This window comes from Hyperoodon ampullatus (assembly GCF_949752795.1).
Source record: "Hyperoodon ampullatus genome assembly, chromosome: 6".
Taxonomy (NCBI): domain Eukaryota; kingdom Metazoa; phylum Chordata; class Mammalia; order Artiodactyla; family Ziphiidae; genus Hyperoodon; species Hyperoodon ampullatus.
The window spans coordinates 78,094,788-78,106,016 of record NC_136919.1 but is presented as its reverse complement, the minus strand read 5'-3'; the positions used below and the strand labels follow the sequence as shown (position 1 = coordinate 78,106,016).

The following is an 11,229-nucleotide window of genomic DNA, read 5'->3' as shown; positions in this document are numbered from 1 at the left end:
TGTATAGTGGAGTATCTTTTGTTTTCTAAGTAATGCGGCATTTGAGGAGCTATAATGCTTTTTACAGATTAATTTACGGGTTTTGACATTCTTGAGTGGGAAAACCTCCCAAATGCATGAGCACAGTGGATTTTTGGCCACACAAAGCAATTAAGAGGTTTGGGCTTTAGGGTCAGAGAGACCTGACTGTTAAATTTCTCCACTTAACAGTGGTGAAATCTTAAGTAATTTTTTCACTTTTCTGCACCTTGGCTTCCTTATCTATAAAAAGGGATAATAATATATCCACTTTGGGGGATGTTTGGTGGGTTAAATTCATTCATTCATTCATTCATTCAAGTATTTATTTGTTGAGTACCTACTATATACCGAGACATTCTTCTGGGTACTGAAACTAAAATAATAAATAAAACAAGAAAGAGTTGTTGTCTTCACAGAGTTTACATTCTAATAAGATAAAATTTGGGAGAAAATTCAGATTATGTGAAATAAAACACTCCTTAAAAATTAATTACTGCATCCATGTTTGCAATGCTTATGTCACAAATAAAAAGGCTTAAGAAGCATTTAAGTGTGGCAGAGTAGAGATTCAAATTAGAATTGGCAGTTATACAGTGAAGATATTCTGATAAAGAAAAATAATGTTGAAAAAAGTTAATTATTAGTGAAGAGATTTTCAAATTATTTTTTATTAGGTAATTGTAATTTCATAACAGCCATTTGGGTATACAAATATGTATATACAATTTTCTAAACATGTAAATAAAAGGCAGTAGTCTAGTATATCTGCTTGAATTCATATTACTCAAAATATTACCAAAACATTTATTTTAAAAATCAGTAAAATTGTTTAACACATTATAAAAATCTGGGGGTATGTGTACATAAACATTTTTAAGCTTGCTTTACAAAAAAAGAGTGCAATTTCTATCCAAGTGTTCAGAGTGACTTTCAAAAGTAGTTTAAAGGGGGAAAAAAGAAGGTAGCATTGCCTTGTAATACAGCATTAATTAATACTGACTTATACCTTGGGACATTCATGAAAGATCCTTTGTTATCACATATGGTAAAAATATTTAAAAATTAATACTCCATTTCTATGAATAAAACATAGAAAATAAGACTATTTTCTTAGATTAACTTGTTACTGTGAAAGCTGCATTCATTCTGCAGATATTACTGACACCTCACATTATTACTTCAAAAATATTTATGATACTTGAACTTCAAAAGAAAACCCACAAGACCTATTCTCCTCCCAGTACATTCACTGAATGCAGATTTAAGTGAGCACACCTCATTTTGATTGTGCCCTTTATTTGCATACTTTAAAATGACTACAATATAGTACATTTGTATTTTTAACTGGTACCAAAATTAAGATGAATGATCTAGGCAAAAACAGCAGCCTGTACTTCTAGTAACAGTTGTCATATGCAAAAAGAAAAAAAAAAAAAAAAGCCCTGAGTCAGTATTTTTTGCAAAAGTAATGAAAAAGAGTGCTCCGAAGTCATTTTATAACTTATGAAATGGTTAAGACTGTCCAGTATTCATTTGTCTTCTTTTTTTTTTTTCATTTTGATTGAAGAGAGGTATGGCTTTGTTTAGTTAATCCGATTCAGATCATTCCTTAATATTCAATTTCATTTAAGTCCTCAGAATATCCTGATGACTGCTGAGTTATATCTTCCATTTCTGTCAGGAAAGACAAATAGACAATAATAGTTTTCTCTATTTTTATTGCAGAAAATACTTAATTTGCATTCTTATGATTTGAGACTATTGCAAAATCCCTTTTCAGTCAAACATATAATTGTAAAAATATTGTTACCCGCACAGGATCCTGCTTGAAATTTAACATCATCAATGGCAATATCACTTCTTATTGACACTCCCCGAATGGCTTCAAAAATTATCTGAAAAATAATGAAGTTTTGAATTTAGAAATAGAGTCATCCTGATGAAACAACGCTGGTCAAGGGCAAATCCAGGCTGTTTGGGTCTGGAAGCCTAGATTGTTCTCAGGGGCCCCCTTTCAGGAAAAGAATACAAAATCACCAATTCAAATTTAGGTACAAAAGGGAATATTTATTTGAAATTTAAAGAAATTCACAAAAACTACTGGAGCCTTGGAGATTCAAGTTCCTTTCTTCTGAGACATTTTTAGGCAATCTCCCAGAAATGCCCACCTAGAAATGCCTCCTGGTGGTGACCTGGTTTCCCTGCCCACCTAGGACATTCTACTCCCGGTACTCACAGGGCCTATGAGAGTGAGGGGCCCAGAAGCCTAAGCTTCCTTAGGCTCTCCCTAAATCTACCTTCATACTAGTACTAGGTGGGAGAATTAAACTGACGGATGAGACCCAAGTATGAACAGCAACATATAATAATTAAATTTACCAGAAAGACAATGGATCACTTATCATGTTAAATACCATAACGTCCAAGACACAGCCCAAGAAAAAGAGGAAACCAGTTTCATGACTTTAGATCCTAGAAGAAAATAACTGATCAAATATTCAGGTTCTAAGGAAAATAGATCATATTACCAGCTCTAAGGCTGCTCTGATAATGGTTAATAAACCACCGAATACTACAAGGAGGCTTGTAGGTAATGAAAATCATCCAGGAGACACATTTGCTCTACTCATTTTATGAGCAAATTACTCCCCATTGGACTAGTTTATGATTTAAACTAAATCAGAGACTATAAAGTGGATAATTAATAAGCATATTAAACTATCTTGAAATGAATGACTCAAAGAAGCTTTAACGATGGAAATGTTGCAAAATAACATTAATAGAAATTCTAAAGATACCACCCTAAACAAGAAGCCAAATAAATGGCAAAAAGAGGAAAAAATGTCCTAACACATCTTGATAGGAGAATATATGAGTATAGTCAATAAGTGTTTTGGTTTTCTGGACAACAGTAAAATCTGTTTTTTGACCTCCACCTCTGCAATGGAAGTATAATAGGAAAATCACCTGATAGAATTATATCCTGAATTGTCTTCGGTTGGGCCAAACACCTGATTTCATACAATCCTCTCCTTTGAATTTCCTTCATATTTGAGTGATCACCATTTTATAGCATCATGATTACCCCTTTGTATTATTCCCCTATTTGTATCTGTAGAAACTCTATTAAATAATTGGTGGTTATTTTAGAATTAGATAAAAAATATTATTTTTTCTTTCAGTTTAAGTATATTATTTTTTTCAAAAGGTTACTAAGTCGTTAGCACATAAATACTTATTGTTGGGACTCCACTACTTGATAAATGGAACATTAGCTATCTTTTGGTGTAGGGGCACCAGGAAAAAAATTACTGAGGTTAAGGGTACCATGAATAAGAAAATTTGAAGACCTGGTCTTAGCTCAGTACCCAGCACATAATAATTCCTACTAAATGTTAGGCAGTATAATGAACAATATGAATGATATAAATATTTCACTGAGCTGAGAATTTGTCTAACAGTCTCTTTCAATGGTATCAGAATATAAGAAATCAGGGAGGAAAACACCTGAGAGCAGAGGAGGAAAAGTAAGCAAGGAATCCAAAGGAAATAAAATCATTTTGTGTTTTTGATCAATGGTGAGTCAGGTTCTGCTTAGCACTTTAATAAATCCCTTAGGAAAGGACATGATTAAAATTTTGCCACTTAATGGATTTTTTTCTACAAAGAAAAAAAATCTGATGACTGGAATATCATCCAGAGGCCACCCAGGTATTTCCCCTATAGGATAAATCTCAAATGACGGCAGTACTACAGCATTCTAAAAATCACCTACACCTGCCCACCACCACTAGTGATGTACACATTTACTTCTCTAGTTCTGTGCATTTTCCTGATCTCCAGTCTCATAGCCTATTTTTTACTTGACACACCCACTTGGATGTCTGATAGACATCAAAAGCTTTGCACATCAAAAACCAAACCAGGGCCTCCCTGGTGGCGCAGTGGTTGAGAGTCCGCCTGCCGATGCAGGGGATACGGGTTCGTGCCCCGGTCTGGGAGGATCCCATATGCCGCGGGGCGGCTGGGCCCGTGGGCCATGGCTGCTGGGCCTGCGCGTCCGGAGCCTGTGCTCCGCAGCGGGAGAGGCCACAACAGTGAGAGGCCCGCATACCACAAAAAAAAAAAAAAAAAAAAAAAAAAAAAAAAACCAAACCAGACCAAACCAACTGTTAATTTCCCTCCTGCACATACCGCCCTCACTCCTCCAGATCTGCTCCACCTAAGGTCTTCCTCATCTCAACCAAGAGCGCGACTCCACTCTAGCAGTTGCTCAGGTCAAAAACTTTGAGGTCATCTTGACTCTTTCTCTCAAACCCCACATTCCACAAGGAAGGAAGTCCTGTGGGCTTCTGATGACATCTCACCTCTGCTGCACAGCCCAACCCACCACTCGAGTCTACTTCACTGCAGCCTACTGTCCATGTAGTACCCGGAGTGATCGTTTTAAAATATAAATCAGACCGTATTACCTTAAAGCCATCTGATGGTTTCTCATTGCTTTTGGAATAAATTTCAAACTCTACCATGTCACCCAAGGCCTTACATGAGTATTCCCTGATACTTCTTTGACCTCATTACCTGATCAGCTTGACTTATTCTTTTTCATAGTGCTTATTAACACCTGATGTTACATTGTATATTTTTGTTTCACATTTTCTACCTCTCCACCACTAAAATGTAAACTAAAAAAGAGTAGCAACTCTATGCTATGTGCATTGCAGTATCCTTGGTACTTAAAAATAGTAAATGGTCAATAAATATTTATTAAAAGGAGATATTTTGGCCTTATACTATAGGATCTCAATCTGGATGCCTGATGTAGCTATTGAGATTACCAGGTTTGCCATGGTTATGAAGACCAGAGAGATCTGGGAGACAATATATTTTTAGAAACAATAATAGTATCTTTTTATAGTTTGGTACTTTAAAGTTTATAAACCCTTTCACAAACATAATCTCATTGGACCCTCACTCTAACTCTGGTGATATCAGCACGGCAGGCATTATTACCCTATTTTGAAAATGTATAAACAGTCTCAGAGAGGATAACATTTCTCCAAGATCACTCAGTGCTTGTGGCACCCAGGGCAATGAGTGTATTTTGGGACTTCTATGGTGGGAGGGAACGTAGAACAGTGGCTTAGGGATACAAACTTTGGAACCAGTCAGATCTGGGATTGAGTTCTCACTCCACCACTTGCCAGCTGGACATTTAGTTTTCCCCATCTTTAAAGAGGAGCTATAATATCAATTGTAAGAACTCATGCACAGCTCTCAGCACAGTAAGTACCAGGCACATAGAAGATGGCCATGTGCACATGAGTGTCTCTGTGTTTTATTAGACATAGACACTAGGATGTTTTGGAGAAGCTAGTTCATCGTGGTCTCCAGGCAGTCCTGAGGGAATCACAAAATCAAGAAGAAAATTCCTCATGGCAGATTCATATCTGTTCCATTCTGAGCCAAAGGGAATGGTCTGGAATCTTCTTTCCAAATTGAGAGCTGAAAGCCTCTCAGGTCATTCCTCACCTTTGAACTTGAACACCCCAAGATGCCACCCCAGCTGCCTCACTACTTTGTGCTCAAAAATATTTTCAAACAACAAGCCACCTAGCAAGTCTAGTATATGCAAGGACCTGTACCTGGCCCCCAGGTTAGATGCTGGGAAGTCACCTGTTCCATAGAACTCAAATTCTAGAGCTCTTCTGCATCAGCATCATTTGGAGGTTTTAAAAAACATCAGTGCTCAGGCTCCACCTGAGAGACTCAGATTCGTTTCATCCAATAACAGAGATTCTTCATCTTTAGAGTGCATCAGAATCACCAGGAGGCTTGTTAAAACATAGATTTCAGGGCCCTAATCCCCAGAGTTTCTGGTTCAGTAGTTCTGAGGTGGGGCCTCAGAATGTGTATTTCAGGTGAATTTCATATTAGGTGCATATGCATTTCAGGTGTTGCTGCTGGTCTCAGGACCACACTTTGAGGACATTTGAATAGGGTACAAGTATGAGTGCCCTGATAGCCTAAAAAATTAATTCATCATCTCTGAATGATGATCAGTGATATAAATAAGCTCCTGAGTGATCCATTTTCCTTCTGTAAGCAGATATTAAATCACTATCAAAATTATTCCTGGGGCTTTTTTTCTTTGCTAAAGTTTTAGATAATTTTATCCATGCCGAGATAATGGGCCAACCGTAAATAATGGCTCATCTTCCCTCTGTCATTTGTTCTTAGCAATCCAGCACCCTAGATGGCACTGTAACCTGGTCACCTGAGCTTCTGCAATTCACTCCCATTTAGATCTGCAGAAAATTAATTTTGGTTAAGGGGTGGTGTAAAATAATGTCTTTCTTTTGGATACTTCTTCCTTAAATCTTCCTTTAAGATTTGCTTAAACCAAACGGCCAGTGGTTAAAGTTGAGGGGTGCTGGTCCAGAAGCAAGGATGAGGAGGAAGTAGGGCTTTTAGCTGAAGGTCACACCTGGAATTCTATAGAGCAATTTCAGGAATAGTCAGGGGTCTAATGTTATCTCCCCAGAACTTTCTGGAGCCTTGGCTCACGGTAGGCAGGAGAAGTCAGTGGATTTCAGGAGGCTGCTGCTGATTTCTAGACTAACTGGCTGCTCAGTCTCACCCATTGGAATTGAAAAGCCTCTTTCTTATTGCTGTCCAGATTCCCTTATAATTGGGATCCTGTAGGATGGAGGTCTTCTACCGCCCGTGAGAAGACCCAAGGGGAGACCCAGGACATAGGATCAAGGCTAGTTTCTTCTGCATCGTGTGGACAGAGGCTTAAAAATTTACTCTGGACCACATACTCTGTTAAATAGAAGCTTACAACAAAAGCCCTTGCGTGTGGCTAATGATGAGTGAAAGATGCAGCTGCAACAACTAATTAGGTAACACCATGTTTAGAAGAAAGAGAGACTCTGTTTTGGAGGTTTGCAGGATACACAGAATATACTTGACACTCATAATGCACCATGACAAAAATAGATACACTTTCATCACTGAGTTGCAAAAATCACTTTATGCATAAATACCCAAAGCTTTCTCTTTCTGCCTAATTTCCCATTCACTGCTTAGGTTCAGTCAATACAGACTAATTATTTTTACTCTTAAACAAGTACTGCCTTTATCTATGACCCTGAAAAAGAACAAAACATTCTTGATGGTAGCAAGAAAAAGAAAGAGCATCAGAAGGTTAAAGGAACATTTCCCATCACATGATTCTTATCTCTTTTGGCTTACCTGGTGTCGCCTCTCACAGGTGTATTCAATCAGCACTCGTAGCCAGGAGATGCTCTGCTCACCTCTTCTTCTCCATAAGAGAGACTCTTCACTGTCACCTTCCTTTTTCAAATAAACATTCAGGAGGCCAGTCCCTGCTCCATACATGTGGTAGAAAAAAGTCAAGCAGTGTTTTCCAGTGACTCCTCGTAGAGGCCTGGACAAGAGTTGTGCTTTTTGTCCGTACACCATGTGGGAAGCCTCGATGTACATGTAGTAGCCTTGACAGCAATGCAACATCAGGTATTGTTAAAAAGGACGCTAATTATATTCGCTTCTTTCTCTTATATATACATGTATATTTTTTCAGATTATTTTCCATTATAGGTTATTACAAGATATTAAATATCGTTCCCTGTGTTGTACAGTAAATCCTTGTTGCTTATCTATTTTATGTGTAGCAGTTTGTATCTCTTAATCCCATTCTCCTTATTTATCCCTCCCCTCTTCTTTCTCTTTTGAGTAGTGTTCTTGGAAACAAATCAGAGTCAGTGGATGACTTGACTACAGTACTGATAAAGGATTTTATAATTTTGGAGAATATGTATAATCCAAGGAGGATAAATATGCTACAAAATTTAGACCATCAAAATAAGTGTTTTCATGTAATAATTTAGAATTCAGTTTAATATACAGGAGGTAATAAATATACTAGTATTGTGCCACTGAGCTGGCAATTAACATATCAGAATTTATCCTACTAATTCGTGGACAATATTCTGAGCTTGTAGACATTGGTCTAGGGGAATAGTCAGGTAAATCTGGGTTCAAGTCTTGGCTCTAACATTTGTTGTCTGTGTGACTGTGGTCTAATGGATTATCCTCTCTGAACCTATCTTCAATTTAAAATAAGGATTAATAAACCTGTGCTACAGAGTTGTGAGAATTAAATAATGTGTGTGACATATGCTCACATGTAATACATATTCAAATATGAGTTTCCTGTCCTGCCCTCTTTCCTGAGGTTTTCTGTGACACTTCTTGAAAATATAATTATATAATATTTAATATAATTATATATGACATTTTATATATTATGTATCTTATACTATATACTATACATCATATACATGTTAATTATATAACACTTTACATTTCCATTTTCCTTTCCTAACTTTAGTTTGCTTTTTAATTTGCTGGTTTCAGGCAGAAGCAGAATTAGTTCACATGTAAATAAGGCAGTGGTGTGTTGGAGCCTGTTTCCACCAACAATCAATTGTGTGATTTCTGTTGGTAGGTCCAAATGGCTTCACACTGGTAGTTTGAAATGGGTCATGATGGAAGTACTTACACCACAGAAATGGGACATAACTACAGATCAGCACCCCCCACAAATAGAGCTGGTTGGTATTAAATAATTACCATGAAGCTACTGAAACAGGCAATATATTAATAGTAATTTGTAGAATAATACAGCCATAATATAATTCTGTGCACCTGTGGCTCATTTTAAAAAAAGCCTTGCACTCTACATAAGTAGCTCTTAATCTTTGCTCATTTGATGAAAAGTTTATATCTCTTCTACCTGAAAAAATATGCACAGGTTTTTGTATGTGATTTCATTGTCTTCTTTGCCAGTATTGATTTTTTTACATACACAATGTAAAAATAATTTTTACATAGTGTTATCTATTATTTCACGCAGAAATGAATGGCCACATTGAGGGAAAAAAGAGATCCCAAATAATGCATGCAAATGAAATGGCTTCTAGAGCATCTTTATAGTTTGAAGTTTAATCAGTGAGGTCTATTCATTTCCCAAAAGGCAGTGCTTGAGATACCCCAACCAGAATTGATCAGAAGCTCCACCTATGCTCCTTCAAGGCACTCCTCCTCTTCCTTTCCCTCATTTCCGTAAAGACCTGAGAATCCTACATGCTATTAGAAGGGTGGGAGAAAGAGTCCTGCCCAATTTGGTCTTATCAAATAGTGTGCACTGTGCAACCCCTTCCCCCAGCGTTTCACTCAGTAAAGTTATCACCCTGAAAAACTGGGCAATCAGAGTCATGGGGTGTGGGCTTCGTCAACCAGTCATCCCCATGGTCTGCTCTAAAATATTGGGAAAATATTGTCATGTTTCTGGTGTGCTCACCAATGACATCCTCATTACTAAAACCAGTGGTCAATTTTCAGTCCTTGTCATTCTTGTCATCAGTAGCATTGGACAGAGTAGATCACTCCTGCCTCCTAGAAGGACTTTCTTATCTTGGTCTGTGGGAACCTGGCCTCTCCTGGTTTTTCCCCCACCTCACTGCTTACTCCTTTGCTAGTTCACCCTTTCTTCTCTGACTTCTTGACCCTGGAGTGCTCCAAGGCCCAGTTTTTGAACTTCCCTGTTCTCACTCACTCCTTTGGTGATCTCATCTTGTTTCATGGCTTTAAATGCTCTGTGTTGTCATATCTCAAATTTAAATTTCCAACCTCTTTTCTGAAATCCAGACTTGTTTATTTAAAGTACCTAATAGACATCTCCACATATTGTCAAGTAGACATCTCAAACTGAACATGATCAAAACGAGGCTCCTAACAGCCTTGCCCTAAAGCCTATCCTACCCTTTCTAGTTGACCAGGCCCCAAACCTGGCCATCATATGCCACTCTTCGCCTTCTCTCACTCTTCACATCCAGATGGTCAGGAATTCCTGTTGGTTCTACCTTCAAAATATGTCCAGAATCCAGTCATTTTTCTCCTCACCACCTCCATTGCTACCCCCTGGTCTGAGCCAGTATCATTTCTCAGTTGGATTAATACAACACTTCCCAACTAGTCTGCCTGCTTTTACCCTTGTTCTCTGCAATCTAATCTCAACATAGCATCCACAGTAAACCTTCTAAAACAAAAGCTAAATTTTACCATTCCTCTGTTCAAAACCTTCCATTGGCTCAGCATTTCACTCAGAGTGAGAGCTGAATGCCTGAAAATGTTTAGGGCCCCATACGATCTCCTGCTCATTCTCTTAGCTCTCTGATTCCTACCACCTTTCTCCTCACTCACTCTGGGTTGTGTGGTCACACTGAGTTCCCTACTGTTCCTGGAATACAGTAGGTATACTACCACCTCATGGCCTTTGTGTGTGCTAAGCTCTGCTTAGAATGGCTTTTCTCTCATATAATCTCAGGTCTCACTCTCTCACCTCTAACTCTTTGCTCAGATATTACCTTTTCTGACTACACCATTTCAAATAGCAATTCCCTTCCTCTGGCACCCCTCTTTCTCTATACCCTAATTTATTATTTCCCACACCATTTAACTGCCTCTTAACACACTGTATGATTTTCCTATTTTTTATGTTTGTCTCCTTCCTCTGGAACACACAAAGGCAGAGATATTTCCTTGTTTACTTCACTATGCCTCCAGGTCCTAGAACAGTGCCTGGAACATAGTAGATGCTCAATAAATATTTGTTGAATGAACAAATGAAGTTTTTCCACAGCTCTAAGCCACAGACCAGTTTGACCATTTCCAAAGCACATGGCTCTACCAAGGTCCCTCCAGTTGCATGAGGATCTTAGCAATGAGACATGTACTTGACTAGGATGCTCCAAGGCAAAGCTGGAACAAGTCCAAGTTTTGATAAAATTAAAGTCATATCAAAGCAAGTGTTCTCAAGCTAGTTCCACACCATCTGATGTATTTTTTAACCAAACATACATTCTTAACTTCATTATCTTCATTCTTTCACTGGCAGTAAAGTTGCTACACAAGAAGCACTGGGACTTTTACACCTTTAGCAATGAGAGGAAATTTTATGGTTCTTTTCTCTAATATTTCCTAACTTGAGCGAGGCTAGATATAAACAAATACAGATACACGAAATCCTTACAGAAGGGTGTATTTAATTTAATTCCATGGAAAATAAGGTCAAAGCATGAAATGATCATGGTTTATCATCTACTATGCACAAAGGTATTC

The 11,229-nt window shown here is 37.8% G+C and overlaps 1 protein-coding gene across 1 annotated transcript in view; it reads right to left on the bottom strand.

The window, feature by feature from the left end:
* Positions 1-1,582: 1,582 nt before the first annotated feature.
* The window catches only part of MAMDC2 (MAM domain containing 2), a gene marked incomplete at its 5' end in the record, with an annotated part of 180,948 nt that continues 171,301 nt past the window's right edge, over positions 1,583-11,229 (bottom strand). The window contains 3 exons of the mRNA XM_079705840.1: positions 1,583-1,695; positions 1,832-1,916; positions 7,279-7,538. Of these exons, the coding sequence (XP_079561966.1) occupies positions 1,631-1,695; positions 1,832-1,916; positions 7,279-7,538 (410 nt within the window). The 3' untranslated portion in view covers positions 1,583-1,630. The remainder of the gene's footprint in view (positions 1,696-1,831; positions 1,917-7,278; positions 7,539-11,229) is intronic.